The sequence below is a fragment of the Tamandua tetradactyla genome, chromosome 1 (genome assembly GCF_023851605.1).
Source record: "Tamandua tetradactyla isolate mTamTet1 chromosome 1, mTamTet1.pri, whole genome shotgun sequence".
In the NCBI taxonomy this organism is placed as follows: domain Eukaryota; kingdom Metazoa; phylum Chordata; class Mammalia; order Pilosa; family Myrmecophagidae; genus Tamandua; species Tamandua tetradactyla.
This window is the reverse complement of record NC_135327.1, coordinates 31568124-31596054: the sequence shown is the minus strand read 5'-3', so window position 1 is coordinate 31596054 and position 27931 is coordinate 31568124. Positions and strand designations below refer to the sequence as shown.

General features: G+C 40.5%; 1 protein-coding gene across 5 annotated transcripts in view; it reads right to left on the bottom strand.

The window, feature by feature from the left end:
- The window catches only part of BCAS1 (brain enriched myelin associated protein 1), a 114307-nt gene that overhangs the window by 69937 nt on the left and 16439 nt on the right, over positions 1 to 27931 (bottom strand). For all 5 annotated transcript variants that reach the window (XM_077113597.1, XM_077113606.1, XM_077113614.1 and 2 more), the window contains exon 4: positions 7775 to 8346. In XM_077113597.1, the coding sequence (XP_076969712.1) occupies positions 7775 to 8346 (572 nt within the window). The remainder of the gene's footprint in view (positions 1 to 7774; positions 8347 to 27931) is intronic.

Here is a 27931-nt window from a genome sequence, read left to right as displayed (position 1 = left end):
TATAAATAGTGTAAATGTATGATCCTATATAGTTTACCTGAGTGAAAGCATTTGAATCACCCATATATTTTGGTATCATTTTTGTATGTAAAGTTGCGCTAGGCACAGCCAATAAGACATTGCAATAATTTATTCTAAAATGAGTCTTTGATGAATCTTATTCTGCACCATATTATTTTTGTGCAGGTTCATCTTACAGACATCTTACAAATACTACTGTTGGCCAATGCAAACCAGGTATTGAGAATACATGGCATTTGTCATATACCTCAAGAGTAACCTCTTAGCACATGAAAAAGGTGGTTTTGAGTTTTTCATACAGCAGATTGTGACCATTAGTGAACTGGAAAATAATTTAGTTGGTCAAAACCAGCACTGAAAAAATCAAACTGAATAGAAAGGAAAAGGATAGACAATACCAGCATGAGTCGCATATTGTAAGATTAGCATTATATTATAAATCCTTTGTTTCATGTATGTGCATGTATATTGGCTCTTGATGTAAAATACATTTCTTTAGCATGTTTTATAGTAAAAAAAAGTTAGAAAGCTAGTGCAATGAATATATGCAAGTAAATCACTATGGGGGAAACTAGCTCCACTCACTTCATGATTTCCAGATATAAAATTGAGTAGGAAAAAAAAATCTGGTTTTCAATACAGTGGCAAACACTGGAGCACTGCAGCATACCCGCCCCGACCCCAACCACTTTTCTAGCAGAGCCTGCTTTCTACAAAGAAACCGAAAATGCTAGTTATTTCCTTTCCCAGCCTCCCTTGCACCTGAGCTTGGATATGTGAATCGATTTGACCAGTGATATATGGGGAAATCTCAGGAAATCTCTCTTTTATTCGATGGGACATTATGACTATATATGACATGTGGAAAGTCACCTTTAAGCCCTGAGGCACGCCAATGCACGGAGATGTTGGAAAAGAAAGACAGGAACAGCCTGCGGCTGTGAAGATGCTGAGCCAACCTAAACCACCCATCTCCAGAGTTCTTTATGTACAAGAAATGATACGTTCTTCTCATTAATTAAGCCATTATTAATTGGCTGTTGTTACTTTTCACTTGCAGCTAAAGGCATCCTAAATGATATACCATTCTAGCTCCATCCCTCTGGAAGACCATTTGATCTTTTTTATAATTAAAATACTTATTTCTAAGTTTCTGGCAGTTTAGAAAATGTATTCTTTTATTTCATATTACTACCACCAATAACCTATGTCATCTTTCATCCTTCCAATAACTCGTAGGGGAAGCAGCATCTTCCTTTTGTGGATGAAACACAAGGATCTGAAATGACTGGGTGAAAAAGGCTTCGGAGACAAATGGATTTTGATTCTGATTCAGCTATTAATTAGCTGTGTGGTCTTGAGAAAGTAGCTTAATGTCTCTGGTTGCTCATCTGTTAAATGCAATACAAATATCAACCTGTGTTATTATAAGGATCAAAGCAGATGATGCATACAAAATGCTGACTCCGCAGCCTAGAAACATTTTTCACATGTGGAGCTATTAGTGAGAATCAGTTCTCCCACATGGTGGTAGAATTGGACTCACACCTAGGACACTCAGGCTCCTAACACTCCATATCACCTCTACTGCTGTAGATATTTGGTCTCAGGGGTTTCTTGGTGCTAAATTCATAAAAACTATGATGGTTTAGTTGGGGACCTGGTTATGAGACTGTTGCCTGAATCACCCTGAATGTGTATTAGGAAGAACAGTATGGTGGCTAAGCGTGGAAACTCAAGTGTTAGATCGCCAGGGCATGAATCCTTGTCCTGCCACTCATTGGGGATGTGGCCTTGAGTGAGCAAACTTCTTTGAGCCTCATTCTGCCCATCTGTAAAATGGGTACAATGATAGTGACTATCTCCTCAAGTTGTTGTGATGGTTCAATAAGATAATGCAGGGAATATGCTTAGCAAAGTGTCTCAGTTCCATACAGGTTGTTCCGTCTTGCTATGACTACCATAGTCGTCACCACTACACAACTATCACCACCACCAAAACTACTGTATCTACCACCAGCATCACCACGACCACCACCTCTACTACCACTGTCACCCACCTTATGTAGAACTCAAAGCTGATCTCTTGGAATACAAAGAGGACACACATTGACACTGACTCTTCAGTTTTAGAAGAGTAGTGAGGACAGTTAGTCAAAAGCTAAAGACACCATTCCCAAGGTAGCACATGTAAGATCTTGCCTTTTCTAAGAGGGATATCTTCCAGAAGAGTTTGGGTTTCCCCTCAACACTGACAAAGTCTGTTAGGTGTAGAGTTCTCTTTGCCAGTTGAAAAGGCACTGCATTGTGGCCAGAGAGCAAAACACGAAAAGCAAAAACAAGCAAACAAAAACTAAAAGCACCACAGTTTATACTTCATTTGGCCTTCAACTGTCAGAATTAGGCAATTCTTTTTCTTTTTAATTTGCGATTAACTTGATACTTCCAATTTTGCACACGACAACCTTTTAAAATCATACTTCCTCAAATTAACATTATTGAAATTTGCATAATTGCAGCTTCATTGGACCAAGTTTCCACTAACTGGTAAGAACAGCACTATTGAGTGTTTAAGAGTCTGGGATTTGGAAATTAGCTGTGTGAGTTAGAGTAGGTAACTGATTTCTCTGAATCTCTGATTTCCTATCCGTAAAATGGTGAATTATAGGAATTCCTTTCTAAAATTTGATGTTTCAAAGAGATGATTCTTTCAAAGTGACTTTATTCACAGAATTTAATTTAACAAATAGCATACAAAAATTACCAGAGGGAGTAATGACGTCTCTGGTATGAGGATATCATGTCTGCTTTATGGAAAACCTGGCGCTTGAAGCTGAAGCAGATTTTTGGTAAAGAGAGGGAGAAGGCCTGGGCAGAGAAAATACTGGGGAAACAGAAGGCAGCTGCATAGGATGATATGCTAGTCCCAATGACTGGAGATATATAAGGGTACAGCAGAAAATACAGTTGGAAAAATCAGCAGAGAGCAGTTGTGGAGACCCTTGAAAGTCAGGCTAAGGAACTTGGGCTTCTGGGCATGCACCTTTATGTGCTTTTGTTTCTGAATAATTTTACAACTCCTACACCTTCTTTGCCCAAATTAAGATTTGTGCCTTCGGTTATATACCTTTCAAATTGGATTCAATTGTATTATCTTTGTGAGTATTAGTTGAGGATTATGGAAAGGAAAGACATAAAGACTAAAATTTGGAATAGTAGACAAAAATATAAAGTATTTTTTCTTTTTTTAAAAAAGTAAATTCTCTGTGCTAAGTACTTTAGATGGCTTATTTCAATTGTCACAAGTGTGAATAATGTGCTAGACATTATTGTCATATCCATTTAAAAAATGAGGAAATAAAGGTTCAGAGAGTTTACTTTACTGACCCAAGGTCACAGAGCCAGTAGATGGCAGAGCCAGAATTGAATGTGACTGCAATGCCCATGCTTAAATCAGCTACTTTCTACCATGTAGAACAGGGCCCCAAGGATCTTGGTAATTTAATTTCAATTCTACCACAAAAGAGCAGTGGCAGGATGGAATTCCCTTAACTCAGATGAGTAAGCCTGTGGATTAAATAGGTGGGTGTTTTGTGGTTGCTGTTAGGTGATGAATTAAGACTTCATATTTGGACATACTGAGGTTGAGATGTTTATTGCATATTCAAATAGAGATATAAGAATTCAGGAAGAGATGTAGAAGCGGCACTAGATGCTTGCAACTGGAGTTCAGGTGGTGAGTCTTGGCTAGAGATAGAATATTTACATCCTTGAGCCTAGAAGAGATCTCTAAAGGAAGTTAGTGTAGCTTGAGAAGAAGTCCATGAACTGGGTCCTGGGAAACTCCAGCGTTTAGAAGATGGGCTCAAGCAACGGAGGCCAGGGAAGAGTAGCCAGCGTCATGGAGGGGAGAGGAGGACCTAGAAAGCAGGGGAGAACAATGTTCCAAGAAGGAATGGCTGGGTGGTGTGAGGTGGCGCACTGGCAGAGTTCTCTCCTGCCATGCTGGAGACCTGGGTTCGATCCCTGGTACCTGGCCATGCGAAAATAAAAAAGAAGGAAGGGGTGGCCCACTCTGCCAGATGCTGCTGGCAGGTGCTCTAGGACAAGGGCTGAAGTTTAGCAGGTTTGGCAGCTGGGAGGGGTGGGGGAAGGTGCAACATGACGGCGTCCTTGACAAAGCCAGTTTTTCTGTGTGTTCAGAGAGAAAAGGAGAGGACGAAGCCAAAACACAAGTATTGATCTTAATATTTACAGCCTGAGTGCATTTGAGGACCAATACATCTATCGCAGCCTCCCTTCCACAAAATCATGTCTCCCACTAGATTATATGCCCCCTTAAACGACAAGGACTACGTCTTATCTTTTAAATGCCATGTATAGGGTTGGTGTATATGCAGGAATTGTAGAATTTCAGTAAATTTTTAAAGGAGAAGGCACATTCTCACTAAATCTCACCAAACTGTGCTTGGCAAAACTTTAAGCATCCTCCCCACAACACTAAGACACCCTTGAAAGTACCATGTTGATAATATAAATTATTTTGTTTTTTTTTAAATGATAAAGCCAAATTTCCATGATTCACTACTTTTCTTGTAATGAATCTTTTAAATGCATATCATATAGCTCTGATTCAGTTGTTCGGGGGAGAGTTTAAAAAAAAAAAAAGAAGACTACATTCCTGCCAACACGTTGGTTTGTGTGAATCACAGCTCAGTGAAATCTTTCAGGCATATAATTTATCTTTTCTTTGGCCTATGTAGTAAATGCTTCATTTGTCCATGAATTCTTGCCTTGTTTTAATTATGCTATGCTCTGAATGTAGTTTTATAGGGCACAAAAATAAGACTGTCGCTCTGAAAACACAGAAGATTTGTGTGTCTCCTGCAGAATGAAATGGTGGCATCTCTCTCCCAATTCACAGCTCTGTCGGTTTGTGGTTGGAATTCCAATCCATCAAGGAGCACACGGGGAGACTGGGGGAAAGTGCTGTGTGGGTGGGAGTGGAGGGACAGCTGACAGGCTGAGCCCAAAGCATAATTTACCCAAAGAATTCTGAATCAATACATTGACGCCGATCTGGGTATAATGTGGTACTCCCACCAAGAAAACCATTGATTGGGAAATTTTATTCTTGTTACTTTCTGAGGGCTGGATTCTCTCATTGCACTTACAGAACAATCGATTTTCTTTTCCAAATACAGAACTGTGCTACCAGGGACCAGATTTTAAAAAAAAGGCTTAAGAATCAGAAGATTGTTTTTTTGTGTGAAAAATCGTTACAGACCTATGTATTTGAATATCTGGTAGTACACAGAATGAGGCAAAATGGCCATTTCATGACTATTCTGGGTTTTATATGCACACGGTGCAGAGTGGGTACTCAGTATTTCAAATTCCAGTGATGTTACCAACCAAAAAATGAAAATTTGTAGTGTAACAAAAACAGATGCATATTTCATTGGTGAACCTGAGGGAGCTAACTCATTTATTCAGAAGGGAAGATAAGTTACAATTTTTGGTTTTCTGAGAGATGACTATAACTTCAAAATATCACCCACAAGCTTGACATATATTGGTTACCTGCTATGTCCCCACCACAAGTCCTCATTTTCTCACTCGAATCTCATTTTGGAGCTCATTCCACTCAAATTGAAGCACTGTGCCTAAGAGTCTTCAGTGAAGGAAGTTGAGCTGATAAAGCACAACTCTAAAACTTGTTCTCACTTTTCATAGAACAGAAGTGGAATGAGTATATCAGGGATTATGGTTAGATATCTTCAAGATTCAGTCCTCGGATGCCGAGCTGGTTTACTTAATAAAGATGGGGGTTTGGATGAGTCATTAGAGACCTTCCAAAGATGGGTAAAGCACAGAGGTGTTTTCCTGTCCTTCACTCTCTTCCCACAAATAATTCAGTCTTTTCCTAACTCAGGCAATAGATTGGCTTTGAATGTCCTTGAGAAAGAAACATATGACTATTAAAAAAAATTATAACCTCAGAATGGCCAGAGGAGCCCTTCACCAATAATGAGAACTCAACAAGAGAGTCCCCACTCAGGGTGAAGCAGTAAACAACTTCTCAAATATTCATGAATACCAATGACCAGTTTACAGCCCTAAGACATGTACCTTTCAGGCCCCTGGTTTATAAGTTGATTGAGTTTCCCTGGGCCAACTTGTGTCTAGGCATCCTTTCCAACACTCTCTGTCCCACGACCAGAGCACTTGGCACCCAGCATCGCAATTTCTGGTTCCTTTGTCCATTTTCTCTCACTAGACCGCACCCTCCCCGAGGACAGGGGCTCTGTCTCACTTGTTGCTATGGCCCCTGTGCCTCACCTGTGCCTGGCACAGGGTCTCACTCAGAAGTCACTGGATGCCTGGATGCCTTTGAAGGCATCATTTTTGAATTACACAAAAAAAACGTTTAATCAGCTCATTGAACTGGTACGTTTTGGAAAGTGGGCATTTGAGGGGACGTTTTTGAGCTTTTGAAAGAAATGTTGAGAATAAGGGGTTTGAATAGTTATTTGCAGAAACTGCAAGAATACTAAAAGTAAGAACCTAAGCCATGACCCTTATTACCTTTTCACAGTTTTAACTGCCCAGAGTTTTCAGTTGGTGTCTAATATTCAAATCATAATTCTTGATGCTACCTGGGAGCATTAAAATCACAGATTAATACAGTTCTTATTTCCATTAAATAATATATGTATGGGGCTTAGAACAGACGCTGACACATAGCAAATGCTCAATTAATGAGAGCCAGGATTATCATGACCATCTCATCAGGGCATAGTTACTTATCGTTAAGAAAAATACATTGATGGCTGTGATGTTCAATCATGCAATAAAAAACCTAACCCATCCAGTTTTCTCTTGGTTCTAAACTTAACTAGAAGCACCTACCTTTACTTCCACTTTCTGGAAAATGTTATTTAAAAGTCTATTAACCAAGGAAAAGATGCCTTAAAAAGATAGAATGTATCAACTTTTATTTCTTTCTTCACTCAAGGAGTTTTTGCTCAGAATACAAACAAGCTCTCAAGGTTAAAAACAAATGCTCTTTTTTAACTTCAAAAAGAACTTGCCTTTTTTTGCTAAGGAAAGACAGCAATTCATTTGGGATAACTCCTTAAAAATAAATTCTGGCTTTTACAAAGGTACTATTCCAGCGTGGTGGGAAATAAATTGGTACCTAGAAGAGCCTGTCCAGCTCTGTAAGGTCTTTATTCAAACCTGCACCTTAATGCAAAGATAGTTACAGATCGATCCAGGCTATTACAAGTAAGGAATGAAATGGGTTCCAACTAAACCCAATAAACCACACTGTAAGTCAAACAAGCTATGGAGACGGGCTAGGGTGTTGGAACCTTTTAGGATCCTTTTTTTATTCTGCTAATGCCTTTCCCTCCAGACTTCATTGATCATAAATGCAATCTGTCTACCTCTACCTTTGATAAATGCAAGGACGAATTCATCTGCATGTAGCTCACCTCCTCTTTTCTTTTACATAAAACAGATGCCCCCAGCTGTTACTGTTCTTCAAACAGATGTTCTACCCGCAGAAACACCGGGGAGACCCTGTGCTACAATGCGCTATTTGTTCTAGAAGGGTCAACGGCTTGACACCTTGTCAAATGCTCCTCGTGACTTGTAGACCAACATACGTGTTGTTGTTTTACCCCATTAGCCCCCTCCCCTGGGCTTTCATTACAAACGAACAGAATGGTCCCTTTTCAGCACTTGCCTTCTCTGCTGGGACCTCATTGGAGTTCCTCGATAATCCAGGAATTGCATGGGCCTCGTCTGGATGCTCTGCACCCTTGGTTTCCTGGTGGCTGTCAACGGGTGCCTGTTCCCGTGCCTTGTCCAGTTTGAACAGTTTGTCAAAAAAGCTGGAGTCCTTGGGCTTGGTGGGGGCTGCTCCCCCTGACTCAGGTGGGAGAGGTGCTGGTCCCCGAGTGGCAGAGAGGGCTGCGTCTTCGGCGGGGTTCTGCCCCGGGGATTTATCCGGGTTGGGCTCGGGTGCAGCTGCTACCGGAAGTGCCACGCTCTCACTTGGGGCTTTGTTCCCTGGAGCATTAGTGGAGCTGACATCAAGCCTCCCTGATCCAAGGGATGAATCTGTGGCTTGGTCTCTGGTACGTCCTGGTACAGGCCCAGAGAGTGTCAAGAAAAAACGAGATTTAGCAGCTGCTGCCTCGGGTTTGGCCTCTTTCCCAAGATTCTTTCCGTTGGCATCCACGACAGCGCTGATCTCCATTGTCTTGGGGGAAGAAGTGACCACACTGTCCTGCTTGACACTTATTCCCAAATCAACTGTAAACACAAACATAAACAGCAGTTATTCAGCCAAGTGGGGAAATTCAAGGATTAATAATGGACTCCAAATGTTTTATAAACAAAGGCCATAGGGCAAACTGGGACTCTGTTGTTTTCTAGTCACTCCGCAAAGCAGGAGTTTGCTATCTTGAGGTTTTCTGACTCTGGTCTTCTTGGAAGACGGGAATGAAGACTAGCAAGGAAGAAGGCAAGCCAGTTACTAGAAATCCGCTAGCTGCCAGGCATTGTGCTAGTTTCACTCACTTTAATTAGAAGCTATTCCTTCATCTTCACAGGAACTCTATGAGAAACCTACTGTCACCATTTCAACTAGCTCAGCGGTTAAGAATTTCGGCCCTGGAGCCACAACAAGGTTTCTCAAACTTGGCAATGCTGACATTGCAGCCATATCATTCTTTGTTTTGGGGGGAGGGGGGCACTGTCCTGTGCATGATGGCAAGTTTTGCAGCGTCGCTGGCTTCTACCCACTAGATGCTCATAGGATCCCCCAATTATGACAGTACAAAATGTCTCCAGACATTCCAAAATCTCTTGGGAGGCAAAAAATCACCCCCAGCTGAGAACCCCTGAGCTTTCCTGTGGCTTGGTTTTCTGGTAAAATGAGGCAAATAGTAGAACCAACCTTATAATTTTGTTATGAGGATTATACAAGTTAGTATCTGTAAAGCACGTAGAATAGTGCCTGGAATATAGTAAGTGTTTAATAGACGTCATGAACGTCAGCTGTTAGCATTACTCATGAGTCTGAAAACTGAGATCCAAAGAGGTTGACCCAACTTTCCAAGGCCACCCTTGGGTGGTGAGTAGCACGGTCCCATCATGAGCAGAAATTTGACGCCTAAGTTGGTGCTGCCTCTACTATAATACCTCTTTTAGCACAGACTGTAGATAATATAGAATGCTTTTAAAAATTAATGCTCAGGAAGTCTCCATTTTAAAGGCTGGAAGAGTAGGTGCCTACCCATGAAGGTAAATTAGAGCTTAGATCCACTTCGAATAAAAGGCAGAGGATTACTTCTCCAAGATTGTGTATAGGGACTCAGGCTCTCTTTTCTCCAGGAAAGGGCAGTTTCCAACACCCCCCTGTTCCTATTGGATCTCTGCATGGACCACAACGAATGAGCGTCTTCTCTAAGGTCCCTTTTATAAAACAGTACAATGTCGACGAAAAAATAAAATACCAGGAATTTTGGAATTACACTTCAAGATTAAGAATTCTACTGATAAGCTATTTGATCTTTGACAAGTTGCTAAAAGCCTTTGAATTTCCTCATCTAAAAGTGGGTTTAACAGCAGCTCCCTTGCAGGGCTGTTGTGAAGCTTAACTGAGAAAACTCATACAAAGGATCTGGCTTAAGGATTGACAGAGACGGTGACTGTTTTAAAGGTTTCTCCCATGTCTTTGCAGCATGACGTTTGGTTTTATATGTTTGTAACCAGGCACTTCTTCTACCTGTTTGCAGGAAGACACAGAAAGAGAGGGCGGGGTGGGGGGACTGAGACCCCTGTGGTCTGCCCCTATTATAGCTCCTTAGCATGTAGTGGGAAATAACCATCTGCAATTGTTCTGCCACACTCTAGTATGGAAGAATTAGACACAAAAGAGAGAGCCCAAGCACTACATTCCTGTGCAGATCATAATCTCCTCATTAAGCCCTGAGGAGCAGAGAAGAAACAGCAGGAGAAACCCAGAGACAAATATCAGAGGTCCTTCCAGACCCAGACCCAGGCCCAAGGAAATCACCTTGCCACACACTGACTATGACTGCTAGGTCTTCTCAACCTTTGTTCTGTGGTCTAGGGATTCATAATAGCAGAAGAAACTATACGCTGGGAGGGAGGGAGAGAAAGAGGGGAGGAAGGTAGGCATGGGAGGGAGAGGGAAGGAGAGAGGAGAGCAAGGAAGTGATTGATGGATATGTCAGGGCACCAAGTAAGCAAGTAAGACAGTGGAAGTGTCAGGCTGAATATAAATGAATCGTGGGGATGGCCCATGCCAGGAGAAGAGGAAACAGTTGACAAAAAAGGAGAGGCTAAGATTCAACACAAGAAGGGCTTTTCAAAATGCCAAGAGTATCAGCTAATTGCTTTCAGTCTTTTTCCTCTATTCCTTCCCCTCTGGCTGGAAACCAAAGGAGTTAGTGGTAAGTAAAAGTGTCACAGTCAGAGCAAAAGTCTTTGAAAAAAATTCTTCCCATGGTCAGACTTTTAAAAAGTACCAATAGATTGCTTTGATAAAGTATAAAGTCCTTACATCCAGGTTTTTGAACTAGACTTCAAAGCATATAGAGTTTTCAGCAGATGCCAAAAAAAAGCTCTTTATATCAGAGAACTGGTTAAAGTATTTGTGATAATGTTAGAACTAGGACTTCTTAGATGGCAAATTCCATGATGACTGAAGTTCTATTCCTCAAAGTTGAGTAGGTGCAAGTGTCTATTTCCCTAGCTAAGACACTCACCTCCCAGGTGAGCATATGACCTCAGTTGGGCTAATAAAAACAAGTCTGGTGGCTTTTGCTGGACCTATTAGAAAACAGTTACACTCCATGCTTGTGTTGCCAAATCAGTAGGGAGTATATCTGAAGCCAGCGGGGGCCGTGGCCTCAACATTGGGCGGTGCTTATTGGAGGATGAAACCAGCCCAGATGAAAGCAGAACCAGGAGATCCACAGAACAGATGCTGGATGAGATCATGTGGACACTTGGATTCATCTGTGCCTAGGGCCATTTTTGTTACTGGACTTCATAGTTCCATGAGCCAATAAACCTTCCTTTTTCGTTATGCCAGAGTAATCTGAGTATATACTCAATTCCAGGGAACTGGTCAGTATCTGCTTCACCTGTCCATTAGGAACAATCAATCTTCTCCTAGGGAAGCCGTCTCTTGACTCTTCAAGTCTGTTTAGTAGGCATTTAGGATGAGAGAAAAGCAGGCAAAGAAAATGATATGGGAGGAAGTGAGTTCTGAGGAGCTGGATAGAAATGGAACACATACACCAACACTTTGCCCTCTTGGAAAAAGTGAAGGAGAAATATCCACTTGGGAAAAAGAGGTGACAGTCATTTAAGACCTTAGATAAACACTAAAACTGAGAAAATGTTCTAAAACATTAGCTTAAATGCACGTGTAAAGCCAATCTGTGTGAATATGCAGGAAGAAAAGAAAACCCATTGGAGTTACAGGTTTTACACTCTTGCAAAGATGGGGACGGCTTTATATGTATATTTAAGATGGTTTTCTAACTGCTAAAACAAAGACCATACAATGGAATGGTTTAATCAATGTCAATTTATTGGCTTATGGTAGCTTTGAGCCTTGAGGAGGTCCAAAACTGAGGGGGCAGCAAGGCAATGCTTTCTCCCTGAAGTTTGCAGATTCTGGTGCTGGCTCCTGGTAATCTGTGGCCTTTGGTTTTTAGCACATGGCAGTGTTTTCTCTGTTCTCTTTTGGGCTGCATCGACTTCCAGCAGCTTCTCTCCCTGGCCTTCTCTATAAACCCTCTGGGAATAGGATTAAGACCCATCCTGATTTAGTTGACCACTCCTTAACTAAAATTAACATCTTCAACAGGCCCTATTTCCCGGGATTCCACACCGATAGGAATAGGATTAAGATTAAGAACATATTTTTCTGGCCTCCATACATGCCTTTCTCATGGAAGGAATAAAAATTTTCTTATAGGCGACTGGAACTAAGTTTTAAGTTCATATGAAAAATCTTGGGAGAAGCCCATCTTGAATTGGTTTCAATAAAAAGTGTTCTCATAAAGCAGATGAATATTGAAGAGATTCTACTTTTCATGAAAAAAATGTACAAAAGTTTAAGATTGAGGAAGACAAAAAGAAATCGAGAGTGAAAATGGCATCTCCTAAATATTCAGGAAATAGAGTTGAAAAACATGGTCTCCTTAGTGCAGAAAAGATATTTTGCATTGTTTGTGTTTTAAGAAAGTCATTTTAAATAGGCATGATCATTTATTTCTAATCGCCAGTGAGCGTAATTGATAGGAACTTAAATTGTGGATTACAGGGGCCTAGGTTTCACTCGTGACACCTTATTAAATACGCAACCTGGGCAAGTTACTTCTTATATCTGCACTTCCATTTTCTAATAAGATGGGTATACAGTAATAGTAATATTATTTTTATTTTATTTTTAATAATAATACTTTCAAAGGGTAATTGTAAGAAATTACATGAATTATTTTCTATAAAGTGCTTAATGCCAGCTCGTGTATGGTGTTTGTTCAGTAAACATTAGTTGTCTTTGTCATAGTTACATATGACTATTTTATATTCCTAAATATAAGCAATAAGGAGAGAAAGTATTCCAAAGGTTTAACCTACCAATTTGAGTGATTTGGAAAAATTTTTAAAAAGAAGAACGTATGAATCAATTTATCCTCAGAAATCCAAGACCCTGGACCTGAGAACTTTTATAATGTTTATCACTTTGCAAAAACTGGCTATGCTTAGTTAAAACAATGCTACTTCATTAGATTTTAATTACATATTAGAAAACAAAATCTCCAAAGTTTGTATTGCTACATGCACAAGTCTTCAGAAAGGTTGGCGGTTGTGTCTTTTTTTTAGTGCCACTGCTAAAATCCCTCCTTGGTAGAACTGTGAAAACAACAGCTGACATTCATTGAACGTTCCAGCCATCACAATAAGTGCTGTAACACAATCCATTTCATTTAGGTCTTACAGCTAATCTGCAAGGTAGATGTTGTCATCACTCCCATTTTACCAACTGGGAAACTGAAGCTCTGAAAAGTAAAGTTGCTTTTCTAATGTCATCCAGCCTGTAAATGGTGGAGGCAGGATTTGAACCCATTCATGCCTGATTCCAAAGCTCCAACTCCTAACAACTATGTTGCAGCACAAGGAAGACAGAAGAGAGGGAAGGAGGAAACAGACTGCTGAACAAAGCAAAGTTTAGTTAACAGAAGTGGTATATTTTCAAGAAAAAGCTATGCACAAGCAAAAAAAAAAAAAACCTAAGGTCTTCTCACATCTAGGAAACACTGTTTTATGTCTGTTTTTTTGTAGTTGTTGTTTTAAACAAAAATTAGGTCATGCTCTTCATCTGCATAAAACGATCCAATGACAGGCCCACCACAATTAACGTCAAGTCCAAACTCTTTCCCACGGAGCACTCCCACCTCAACTTCAGCTCATGCTGCACTCCTACTCGGGTTTCTCAACCCACTGCTTTGCATGACCTGTTCTAGTCTGCCTGGGAATGCTGTTCCCCAAGATCTTCCCACAGCTACCTCCTTATCACCCAGGTCTCAGGTCAGCTCAGGCCCTTCCTGACCACTCCATCTGAAGCAACCCCTCCCACCCCCATTCACGCGCAAATCCTCAATCCACAAAGCATTTCTCAGTCTCTAAAATTTTCTCATGAATACATTGCCTACTCATTCTTGTCCGTTCTCCTCTAGAATGTCAGCCCTAGGCAGACAGGGGCTTGGTCTGTTTCAATCACAGTGCATCCCAGCACCTCCAGCAGTGCTTGGCATTCGGTAGAACTGAATAATGCCACATGGCCAAAGCAGGGAGCACAGAGTGGGGGGACACGACAACACTCAGCAAACAGCTGTGATTCTAATAGCGACGCCTTGTTGTTGGCTGGGGTGTTCTTTTTTTCCAAGAATTCATTATCTAAGTCCTCTTAGTTAAGAGGTTAAAGAGGGAAGAAGAAAGTGTCATAATAATTTCATTCACAGACGAAGCAACCACTTATGAAAATTATTCCCCACTCAAACATCCTTTCCTATGTAACACCACCCTATGCATCACATCCTTTTCTATCAAGATAAAGGATGAACAAAATGGAAACACAATGCAAAATAAGTGCAAAGGGAAATGGCAAATTTTGCAAAAGATGCAGGATTTTGGAGAGTCATGTACATAATGCAGGCGTGCTGCTAGAATCACTACACGGCTACTTTGGGGAGAGGATGGGGCAGAGATAAAACGGTTCACGGAAGAAGAAGGGGAAGTAGCCATGGATGATGACATCGTAAGTCTTCAAAAGAGAATTATATTTGAACATCAAAGGATTACAAAAGGCCCTTGGGAGAACCAATGAAGACCTCCAGAAGTTCTGCAAAAGCGACCCTTTTATGTGCATGGGGTAGGAGTCAAATGACACTTCAAACAACTGTGGCTTCCGGTGGTGGGCAAATGCATTTGTTGTTTTAAAAGTCTTGACATAAGAATTTATGTGGCAGATACTTCAGCCTGGAGGAAGATGCTAGATTTGAAAATTTCACTGAATGATTACAGCTCATGCTTTTCATCTTAATGTTCAAAAGCAAAGATGTCCTCTCCAAGAAATTCTCATGTAACAAAAAGGAAAGGAATAGGTTTTCTCAGCATGGGGCTAGATGTCTCAATCGCCAGCTTGATATATCATGTCTGAACATTCAGTGGTGAAATGCCGGATTCAAATGGAATGTGGGCCCATGTAACTGCTAACCCCACAATCTCACTAAAGCATCCTCTGAATGCAGAAATGATGACACTCGGCACGATTTCCACCCTCCTCTTTACTCACATATTTCCCATTATTCATATGCCCACGAAAGTCTGGCACATACAAAATTAATTCAGGTGCACAGTCTTCGTTCCAATGTGATTAAACATTGTTGCTCTAAGACACATTAGATATTTGATTTGGTCTTTTTTTTTCTTAAGCTAAATTTGGTAATTATTCAGCTGTTTAAAAAGGATTAATCTCTCTTAACTCTTTCCTTCCCTGTCTCTACCCTCCATGCTCATTCCAAGGTGATTTAACATCTGCAACCTGCTGTGACGTCCTACTTTGTCCATGCTCAAACACATATAAGCATTCCAGATAAACATATCCAGTGCTGGTATTTGTCATTGTTGGTTTTTACAAAATTGGGCCACATTAGACATACTTTAAAAAAATTACTTTTATACATCATAGTTATCCCTCCTGGACAGTATACCTAAATCTATTGCATCTTTTAAAATAGGTACATGAAATTCCTTAGTGTGGGTACTCCAAAAGATATTTAAACCACTGCTTAATTGATACATATTCTGGCAGCTTCCTAGTCTCTTTCATTCTCTCTCACTCTCTTTTTTTCCCATTTCCATTATGAATAATGCTGGAATACACTTTCATGCTCAAAAATCCTAAACTGGTGCTTAATTTATATAAAATAGAAGCACAGCTGTACTTGTTGCACCTAAATCAATGTGCATTTAATTTTTTAAATAGATGCTACCAGAATACTTACAAAAAAAAAAAAAAAGGCTGTAGAGATTCACATTTCCAGTAGCAATGTATTCCTTTCACTCCCTTCCTAACTAGCTTTGGATGCTAATTTAAAAGGTGAAAAATATATTGTAATTCATGTTCTTAATTAGGAATGGAGTTAAACATTTTTGCAGGTGTTTTTGGTCACCTGCGTTGCTTCTTCTGTGAGTTGTCTGCTCATTTATTTTACCCATTATCCTACTGCCTCGTTTGGATTTTCTTCTTCTTTGTTAAAATCTACTTGCATTTCTTTTATTATAGGTATGCTAACACTTTATTCATCTTCAGTGTTGCAAATATTTTTCCTAGTGTAGCATTTGTCTTTTTTATTTTTCCACATTTTTGCTTCTTGGCCTGAGTTGACCTACTGGACAGTTCCCCAAGGCTCCATTGAGAGGTCCAGCATTCCTCAATTCTCTCTCTTGTTCTGCTACTAGGCCACCACTGGGTTCTTTTGTTTAACCTTCTAATGGGCAAGTAATGACATTCTGGAGTTATAGAGACCTATGCTGGCTCCCGATGCTCTCACTCACCAGCTGGGTCCTTGGGCAAGACTCTTAATGTCGGAAAGAGCTTGTTCTGACATTGATAAAATGTCAGTATAAAGAGCACTTCTCTCAAATGTTCACTGTGAACACTAAATGTGCTAGTGTGAGCGGAGCGAGTAATTCACCAAGGGGAAGCTAGTACATGATTTATAAATACCAGGAAATGTAATGACTGGTATTTCCTCACTTGGGCCCACTGAGCCCTTTCATTTGGTTTCAACTGCAAGAGTGCCCAACCAGCAGTCCAACCCACACCTGGAAATCTCATCCTCATCTTTTACTCATCTCCCATTCTTCCTCCTTCTTGTCCTATCTCTTAAGATTTTCTAACGGAAAGCTTACTCCAGACTATTCTCTGCGCCAATCCTTTTCGCACATTCCCTTCCTTTCCGTGGTTCTAACTTAAAAAAGCTGGTTCTTCCCTTACTCCTTAACTTCCTAGCTCCAAATGTTTGCCCGAGTATTGACCTTCATGGGGTTCTGTGAGCCCCATTTCTCCCCAAGAAATTGTCATTTCTGTCCTCAAAAATTCTTTAACGAATGAAGATATTCAACTTAGAAACCTGACCAGCTGATTCTACAGTCTGTATGGAAGCACAAACCCTAACTCCAACCCTAAATAAGACTAGCAAAGACATTTCTCTACAACCACTAAGTCATCCTCATAATAAGACTTAGTACAGAAGCATAGGAAATAAGTTGATTTGATATTTGTACAGGAAAACCGAGTATAGAAGTACACTCTCACATCCATGGAAAATTGAGATTCTACAGAGTTGGCTGGCATATCATTGGGGAAAGGAGGGACTATTCAACAAATGATTCTGGGTACATTTTCTGTTCCATAAAGAATTGAATCCTACTGACATACCCAAATATCAATTCCAGGTGAATTAAGGCTTCAATATGAAAGTCAAAACTTTAAATATAGGAGCTTATCGTTAAGATCTCAGGGTAGGGAAAGAGTTCCTTTTTTTTCAACACAGCATTTATCAATCAAGTTTGCTATCTTATATGGGACTGGTCTGTAGCAAGCAATCACAATAGTAACATCAAAGATCACCGATCACAGATCACGACAGATATCACAATAATGAAAAAGACAGAAATATTGTGAGAATCAACAGAGTATCACAGACACGAGGTGAGCACATGCTACTGGAAATATGGCACTGACAGAATTGCTCAGCGAAGGTTTGCTACCATCCTCTAATTCGGAAAAAGCAACAATTATGAATTGCAATAAAAGAAGCACTTAAATAAAATGAAGTATGCCTGCACATCTTAAGTTAAAATGAAACTAGGAATCAATAACAGATGGAAAACTGAAAAATTCACAAATATCCAAGAAGTAAATAAAACGCTCTTAAAATGACAACAAGAAGAATTAGAAATAGATGAGGTTTGTGGGAAGATAGTAGAGAAGGGAGCTCCAAGCCTCACTCCATCCACCAGAATAAATACTAAATGGTCCGGAAGTGCTTAAAACAACTATTTTGAAACACTGGAGACCAAAAGATAACTTCACAGCACTCAGGAGGAAGAGGCTGTAAACTATGATAAAGAGCAGTAAATCGCTCACTCTGCAAGGCTTTTACTACCAGTGCCCCTGCCCCCCACTCTTCCACCGCAGGCTGCTGTGGGGTCGAGCCCCCAGCTGGATTGCTAGTGATAGAAAGGGACACATAAACCCTCTATTCCAAGGCTAGGATTCAGCAGGGCCAATCACTTATGTCTTCTGGTTAGCAACTTCACATTGCTGCCATCCTGGCTCTGAGGCGGGTTATTGCTTCACTCTTAGAGAAGGAGTTCTTAACAAGCCCAAAAATTGCCAACATAAAGGAAAAGACTAAACAGTTCAATATTATTTAAATTAAGAACCAATGTACATCAAAAGAAAGTAAAAAGACAAAGAATAATGGTGGCAAGATAGCTGACACAAATAAAACCAACTATGGTTAGTTTGTGGAACACACAAAGAACTTCCAGAGATCAATAGGAAAAAGGCAGCTTAATTTTTTACCGAAGAGAAATGAAAACATGGTTACATAAAAACTTGTACATAAATGTTCATAGTAGCATTGTACCCATAACAGCCCGAAGTGGAAACTACCAAATGTCCATCAACAGATGAATGAATAAGCAAAATGGGGTATATCCATACAATGGAATATTATTCAGCCATTAAAAGGAATGAAGTATTGATTCATGCTATAACATGGATGAACCATGAAAATATGCTAAATGACATAAACCAAACACAAATGTTACATGCTATATGATCCCATTTATATGAAATATTCTGAACAGGTGAAACCACAGAAATGGAAGGGAGATTGGTGGTTCCCAATGGGTGGGGGATAGGGAATGACTACTAATGGGTGTGGGATTTCTTTTTGGAATGAAGAAAAAGTTCTGGAATTAGACAGAGGTGATGGTTGTATAACCTTGTGAATATATTAAGATGAACTTTAAATGTGACAGCAAGTAAATTACATCTCAATAAAAAAAGACAGAAGAAAACATAGTGGGAACAATGAACCACAAACCTGAGCAAACAATTCACAGAAAAGGAAATATGCCGACTTGTAAGCACATGAAAAGATGCTCAACCTCACTAGTAGTAAAATGAAAGCAAAATGAATTTATGAGACTTCACTTACCACCTTTCAAATTGGAATAGAGACATTTGATGGCCTGTGGTAGGGAAAGAGTACGGAAAAGATCAGCTACATACATTGTTCTTGGAAGTGTAACTTGGCACAGTCTCTTTGGAGGATGCTTTAGTAATAGCTATCAATGTTTAAAAATGCAAAAGCTCTTTGAGCTCTCATTTCCACTTCTAGAGTGTAATCCTATAAATATAATTGCATAGTGCCTAGAGATGTCTTTATTGCACAATTTCTAGATTACCGCTACAGTGACAAAAGACTGGAAATGACCTAAACTCTTTTTTGTGGAAGCCTGGTAAAAGATACTATCATACACCCATACAATGAAATAGCATGCAGGCATAAAAATTTTCCACCAAATACAGCTAACTGAAAAGAGTTCTAACAGTGTATGTAGTACGTTCCCATTTGTTTAAAAAAAAAATGGTGGTGGGAGGTAGAGGGGGAGGATTTATACATAAACACAGTTGGAATGCCTCTGGATCAAGAAATTATAAAGAGTGTGTGTTTCTGAGGAAGTACATTTGGGAACTGGAGGAGTCAGAGTTAAGGTGATTTTTTCCCCTGTCTTACTTTATTAGATATACTGTGTAGAATGTTTACCAGGTCTGTACTAAGCCCCACTCCACCCCATGCCATTTTAAAAAGTACAAATAATGAGAAATTTTAAAAAAGGAAATGAAGGGCCTGGAAAGGAGAGGTAGAATTCAGGCAGACTGCAGCAGGTTTGACCTATTTCCAGCCTGGGGCTGGCCCGGCAGAGGTGGCAGGCTTGGTGACAAAGGAGGGGGTTCCCCAGGCCAGGTGAGCCACATCCTGGAGTGAGTGAATGGGTTTGGCCTTGGCATCTCTCCAGATTCTAGAGTCTGGTTCTCCTGTCTGCAAACTCAGAAACTGATATGTGACTCCTTGAGTCTCCGGAAATCCATGTAGCTCTCAGAGGTCATCTTAGAACAAAGAATTAATCACAGACCCAGCTCATTGGTTTAAGACAAGACAGAGCTGCAAAGGGGACTGGTGACTGTCATTCTCCACCCACACAGCCCCTCCTGTGGGAAACCATTCATGAGGAATGTGCTATAATCCGCAGGAGGCCTGGTGAGCCCAGAGGCCAAGCAAGCACACTTGGAGTTGGTTATAGGATTAAAATGTCAAATTGCTTCAAGCTACGATGATCTGATGATGATGATGACAATTTTTTTTTAAAAAAGCTATCTTTGCTGAGAGAGGTGAAGTAGGGAGAAAACATAATGATTTCAGCATTTGCAAATGATGAGATTTGCTGATGTTGGCCAGCGCAGGGTTTAGATGTTTTTATTGGGTCATTTCATATGCAAATCCCCAAATTAGGCTCTCCTTGAAACACTAATATTTGGTGAGGGATTTCCACTTGGCAATCGGGCCTGAAGCTGAATTAAGCCCTCCCGACAGGCAGGATTTCTAGTTCCCCACAAGTTCCTCTCCTCCGCCTCCGTTCTCATGTTGCAGCCTTTCTCACACAGGCGAGGGCATCAGAATCCCCCGGGGCCTGTGAGAACAGATGGCTGGATGGACCCCAACCCCCAGAGTTTCTGCTTCAGTAGGTCTGGGCTGCAGCCCTGGAATCTGCAGGTCTAACAATTCCCAGGTGATGTGATTCAGCTGGTCCAGGGACACCGAGAACCGCGGTGACTGATCACTGCTTGATATACGCATGCGCCAGACTCCGCTTCTTCTTCCCAGAAATATTTGGTCTTTGAGGTGCGTTTGGCACATATCAGGTAAGACCCACTGATGTGTTGACTTCATTATTAAACTTCCAGGAATTTGGAGGGCACCTTAGCATTTCTTTTTTCTCACTGGTATATTTATTATCTTTATTTTTGTTAAATGAAAAGTGGTAGCAAGCTTTTTCCAGTGTGGCGAAAGGATATGAAGAGAGGGCATGAAGGAAAAATGTCCGCTCTAGGACTAGAATTCTGGGCAAGAGTGATCCATTTTAAGAAGAAACTGGTTAAAATGGACTCTGGGGGAGAGACATGAGATAAGGTGATTGTCACCTAACAATCGCTGCTTCTCGTGGCTTCCCTGGCTGTCTTCCTGGCTCTCTTGGTCTACCCCCACTAAGGGAGAGGCAGTCTGATATCACTCACGATGGAAAAGCCATGTCCACATTTCTATCTTTAGAGCCAGAGTGTGCCATGTGGGTTCCACCTTAGGTTGTGCATTGCCCATAAGCAGGTGTGTGGAAGATAATGGAATGAGACTGAACAAACGGTGGAATAAAAAGTTGTATCCAGAGTGTCAGCCTTGGTAGGGACAAAAATACCCTCAAAACATTTAAAACAAATGTCAATGTTTTGTTTTTTTTAAAAAATGTAGATGAGACTTTTGAGTGTATCCCAAAGCTTCGGCTTTCTATGTTGGCTGCACCTTAGGAGCTTTCAAAAATGCATGTCTGGGTCCTACTCTCCTGAGATTCTAATTTAATTATTTCAGGCTGGGGCCCAGGCATCGGGATTTGGGATTTTTAGAACTCCCCAGATGTCTTTAATGTGTATTCAGGGCTGGGAATCAGTATTCTTTGGAATCTACACCACTCTAACAGTCATCATTTACTGTTTCAGGCACTGAAAAGGGATTTACAAGGATTATCTCATTTTCCTCTTCATACACACATCTGTTTTTCTCCTTCTTCTTTACATACATTGTAGAATACCATATCTGTACATCCCTTTGTTTCCCACTTAATAGCAATGCCCAGCCTGTATACAGCACTTGCTATGCATTTTACATATGGAAACTTGTTCAATTCTCACAATAACTTTTTGAGGTCAAGTGACCCATTTTACATTTGAGGAAACAGAGGCTGAGATCTGAACCTAGCCACCCTGGCTCCAGATGACACTGAATCACTACGCTAATCGTGTATAATATTAATAGCATAGGACTTCCTCATTCTTTATATCAGCTGTATAGAATTCTTCTATCTGGATGCACCATAATTTAGCTAAAAGATAGGTTCTTTAGTACCCCTCTGAGACCAGGTCACATGTGGGTATTAGACCTATTTGCATTTTCTTCTTATTCACAACTGTATATATTTTTTATTTATGAATGAAACATTAATTCAGATCTAATTATATATGCCCATGAGTAAACTTCTTACAGAAAAGGGCATTTAATTTAATGGAAGGTTAAGATGAATGTAAGATGGACATTGACTAATGGGATCCAAGCCATGGCAGAAGAGAAGCCTGGAACTGGAAGAGTGGATTTTGAAAAGTCCACGGTATTAGTTTCCTATTTGCTAAAGCAAAGACCATGCAATGGGCTGGCTTAAACAATGGGGATTTATTGGATCATGGTTTTGAGGCTAGGAGAAATTCACAATTGAGGCATCAATGAGGTGATGCTTTTCCCTTAAGACTGTAGCCTTCTGGTCCTGGCCACTGGCAGTCTTTGGACCTTGGCTTTTGTGTCACATGGTACTGCATATGGCAGCATCTTCTCCTTGATCTCCTGGGTTCCACTGACTTTCGGTTTCTAGATTGTCCCATGGCTTCTCTTTCCTTGTCCAATTTCCTTTGCTTTTACAGACTTCAGCCATATAAGGATTAAGGCCTATCCTCATTTAGTTTGGACACATCTTAACTAACAACATCTCCAAAGGACCTATTTACAAATGGGTTCACGACCACAGGACCAGGAGTTGGTTCTTGAGCATGCCTTTTGTGGGGGGTATGATTCAATCCCCAACAGCCACCTTGAAGTGAAAGCTGCAGAGAGCTCACCGGGAGAGAACTGTAGCTAGTTCAAGATGAAAAATGTGGAAAGTGCTGGGACCTGATTTTGTTTGAACAATAGATTCAATGCTTAGAACACAGGAAGCAAAAAGCAACCTAGTCTAGTCAAGTTATAAAGGAGACTTTGGAACAGGAATTGAGATTGAATAGAAAACTGAAAAGTCAGGATGTGAAAGGTGATGAATTTAAGAAGACAATATAGACAATATGTTTAGCTGGATTTTGTGACCATGGTGTGTACCTGGAATTTGCTGGCATGAGGAGTCATTGCACTATAAATACTGTAATCAAACTCTCTGTAATCTATAATGCATACTCTCTATAATCTATACCCTCAACACACTCTATATATTTATAAGCTAAAAATAAACTCAAATGCTGGAGTTTAAGATGATAATGGTAATTAAAATGTTTTGAGTGCTTGTTCTATAGCAGGCAATTTCATTATTACACTCAGTGTCAACACCAGACCTATTCTATTCCGTAGGCGCTGTTCTTATCCTCATTGCATGGAAGAATTTGGGCATAGAGAGGAGAAATCCTGGCCAAGGTCACACAACTAGCAGATATCAGAGCCCTCACTGCTGTTTGTACTTTTACAGTTTTCCATCATACTCCACGCAGAGGTCAGTTGGTTCCTTAAAGCAACAACAACTTTTATTGACTGTCACCTCAGCAGAACCCTAGAGCAAACCACCCCTTTTTTCACATGGAGATAACCCCAACAGCTAACTCAACACCCTGAAGCAAAAAGACAGAAGGAGCCTGTGGCCTAGATGACCTTGAGGCGTGGCACCATCAAACTTGGCACCATTTATTTCCAGACTTCTTGACACAATTAAAAGTGATTCTTACTAAATCTATTACTGGCAGCCGAGAGCATCAGGGCATAGGACGCTTCCCTTACGCCTCCTTTTCTAGCTGCTCTGCTGCCACTGACCTCAGGTGCCACCGGCCATTTATTCATCAAGTGTTTTCAAGCTCTCGGTGTATCTCAGGTCCTACACTAAGCTCTGAGACTGTTGTAACAACAAGGAAAGGCAAGAACCTTGCTCTCAGGGCTTTTTATTCAGGTGGGGGAAACAGAAAAAAGCAAGCCATTCAGGGGGGAATAGTAGATGCTAAGAGAACATATTTGCTCTCTTCTAAACCACTGATGTTGCCCCCATAAGGGGCATAAGGAAGCCAGGACTTTTGGCACTGGATGTCCCATTACACTTCACCCAAGCATCAACATTTGCAAATGCTTCTTTTCTCATATTATAGCAACAGTATGAGCTCTAGTAGGACATTTCAATCCAATAAAATGTTTCCACTTATTTCTTAAAAAAAACGAAAAAGCGAAAAATCACACAACTCCGTTTTTGGAATGGTTGACTATGAACAAAAAAATGATATTAATTTTAGAAACTTCTTATCCAGGTAAAACAGAGACATTCTTTTGTTTCTGAAAAATGATGTGTTCTGGCAGATAAATCATGCCTTAGTGTCTGCTGTCATTAGCAGGAAGGACAAAGCAATTTTTTAAAAGAGGACACTAATATGATAGATTCGATGGAAAGGAATCAAAGAAAGAGAAAAGTAAAAGACTTTTCTTTTTTTTTTTTTTGCATGGGTAGGCACCGGGAATCAAACCTGGGTCTCCAGCATGGCAAGTGAGAACTCTGCCACTGAGCCACTGTCGCACTACCCAAAAGATTTCTATTGTTCCAAAGATCTGTGAGGTTTTAGGCACAAATATTGGGCAGGGGAAATCTGGCCAGGTGACACAGGTAGAGCCTGTGATAAAGGCATGACGTGCACGTAGTTCTGCCCTGGCTCCTGTCCCCTTCATTTCACCACGTTCACCCAGTGCTGCCTGTTCTTAGAGCCCCCTAAAAGGTACACACGATTATTCTCTCTTACAGATGAAGAAACCGAGTCTCTGAGAGAGCTGGAACCCAAGCCCAGGTCTATAAGCTTCCAAATCTGGGCAGGGCTCTCAACTATTACACTCCGGGTACGGCTAAATAAATAACCAGTGGGATTGCCTAGTGCCTGCATTCTCAACAGGGGGCCATTTCTTCCATAAAGGGGTAAAAATTGGTAGGAAAGGGAGGGAAATGATAATCCTTTTTTTTAAATGTCTAAAACACAGGTATATATAGAGATACAGATATCGCTATTTATATTACATAAACCGATATACACTGTATCTATGGTATTAATATTCCCTGGGTGCAATTAAGAAAAACATTTCTGAAAAGGCTACTCCGGAGAGGAGGAGGTAAAAACAAAAACAAAACCAACAACAATAAAACAGTTAGAGAAACACTACTACCCTGTGGCACTTAAAAGCTTTTTTAGACTTTTCTTTTCTGGGATCTGAAGAGTCAGCTTTTACCCTCACCTTCCAATTTTGGATTAAGGTGGAGAGCTATCATGACCTGCATTACTGACAGGAAGCACACAGAAAGTAGGGGGATTTCCACTGAAGACAGAAAACCAAGGGGTGAGAGGGAAATGCTGGGCTCTCTGGCTCCCTGAGAGGTGAATTCAAGATGAAGAGGTTATAGTGCCTGCTCTTTATTTTTAAAAAGAAGCTTCTTTACCACCTTGCATAGAGCTGAGCACTGAGTCATTCTCTGGGGACTAGTTTTCCTTTTCTGGAAACATAGTAGATACATTTTCTGGTGTGCTTGCTGTGTACCTTGAATTGGGTTTAGCTCTTCATATATCATCTCCCTTAAGTCTCTGTGCTGGTTTGAAAGGATGTATGTACCCTAGAAAAGCCATGTTTTAATCAAAGTCCCATTTTGTAGAGGCAGAATAACCCCTATTCAATACTGTATGTAATTAGATCATCTCCTTGGAGATGTAACCTAATCAAGAGTGGTTTAAACTGGATTAGGGGAGATGTGTCTCCACCCATTCGGGCGGGTCTTGATTAGTTTCTGAAGTCCTATAAAAGGGGAAACATTTTGGAGAATGGGAGATTCAGAGAGAGCAGAGCAGAATGACATAGCCACGAGAAGCAGAGTCCACCAGCCAGCGACCTTTGGAGATGAAGATCCCACTTGAGAAAGAAACCCTGAACTTCACTGGCTGTCTTGAACCAAGGTACCCTGGATGCCTTAGATTGGACATTTCTATAGACTTGTTTTAATTGGGACATTTTCTTGGCCTTAGAACTGTAAACTAGCAATTTATTAAATTCCCCTTTTGAAAAGCCTTTCTGTTTCTGGTATATTGCATTCCAGCAGTTAGCAAACTAGAACAGTCTCGAAGCCACCCCTCCTCTTCTTTGTTCCAGCTGTCTACACGCTGGCCTTCCTTTCTGGACCTTCCCCAATGCTTCAGCCCTTTGTTAGGGAGAAGGTGACTCCAGAATCTTCTTTAACAGCAGATGTGCCTTTTAAGCCATGCTTTTGTTATTGAAGAACAAAATGTTAATGAAATTGTAGAGATTATCTATGTTCTCACAGAGATTGGTTTTATGCTAGCAATTGCCACCTATCTCCTTAGGGGAGATGTGCAGGAGTCTTCAGTAAAAAAAATAAACTAGAAGACTATTACATTGCAAAAGGGTTAAAAGTCTTTTTGGGTACTTCCTTCCCAGAATCTCGAGGCTTAGCCTTTACCCTCTCCTTTCAGCTTTTGGGTGAAAAAGGTAAGTGGCCACTGTCAACATGTGCATTTACAAATTGGAAAGTGATTGTGGATTAATAATAGGAGTTGTGGTGCTCTGTTGCTACCATCTTACTAAATGGAATAGCATGTTCTCTTTCTAGCATGATTAGTTTGGTCTGGCCTGGAGGTGGGCCTTTGGGTCTAAATGTTATGTCCCTTCTAAACCGCATGGTCTCTGAGCCATCGGAGATTTAGTTTCTCCTTTACAATGAGCCAGGGTCTGCGCATGAGTCAGAGACTCAGGGACCTCTGCCCCAGGCAGGAGGGGTGATAGGACCAGGGTGAGATTATCTGAGTCAATGAGACGCAGTCAACTCACACATCACACCTGTCAGTGGGAGGTCACAGTGCCAGCGGCCTGTCTCCTAAGCTCCCCCTCTTCCTGGCTGTGCACAGGAACCATGGAATAGTCTGGTACCTTCCCCATCCATTTTCCTCCATGCAGATCCCAGAATTCAGGTGAAGAAACAGAATGGTACACAGAGAATACGCCTCTCTAAAACAGCAAGTGATCCTTTTTTTTCTTTTTAAGGAGAAGAGATCCTTTACTGAGCTTAAATTTTTTCCGTCTCTAGTTGATCTGAGTTGCTTTTGACAGTGTTAACTTTTTAAAACTTCATTAACAGCCTGATAAGTTTATTTAAATCAGATATATTGGAGTATAATTTATACACAGTGAAATTCACCAACTTTAATAGCACAATTTGATGAGTTTTGACAAATGTATACAGTTGTGCAAGCACCACCATAATCAAGATGTAAAAATTCTTCATTATCTCTCAAATTTCCTTGTGCTGGTTTGGCGTGAATCCCCTCCATTCAACCACAGTCCCTGGCAACCATTGATCTGCTTTCTGTCACGATGTTTCTGGAATTTCATATAAATATATTAACTGAATCATATTGTGTGTAGTCGCCTGTGTCTGGCTTCTTTTTCTTAGCACGGTAATTCTGAGGTGAATCCCTGTTGCTGTATTTATCAGTAGTTCCTTCCTCTTTATTGCAAAGCCCATGCCTTGGCCATACCTTGCCAAGATCCTTGGTATGGATCTGTCCTAAAGGTTTAACCATTCTCCTATGATGGACATTTTATCCTATTAGACATAGCCCACAACTATTTTGGAATTTGAATCAAACATCTATCAGAAAAATAGGGGGGAGAAATTGAAGATATTATTTAAACCCACATATTCTGGCAGAGCACACACATTAACCTCTATCCTCAAATTGCAAGAAAGTGTACTGGCCTTGGAGGCACTGCAGATAAATCACATTGTATGAGACTTTAACATCTATTAACAGTTAACTCCGAATTAAGACTTTCAGAAAGCATCTGAAAGTGGTGAATTGAGTTTAAATATAATTCTGGCAAGTGAAAAATGAGGCACTTTGAATTTTCAGTATATTCTCATTTCAGATAAATTATAATGTCAAATGTGTGAGAGCAACCCTAAATCCAAATGAGCTTGCAGTACTTGATATTTGTTTGATATCAAAATCATCTGGTCCCTTGTTCTAAGAGAAAACATGGTATGAGATATATTTATTTCTAAGAGAAAACTGATTGTAATTTCATGTGTCAGTTTAAAA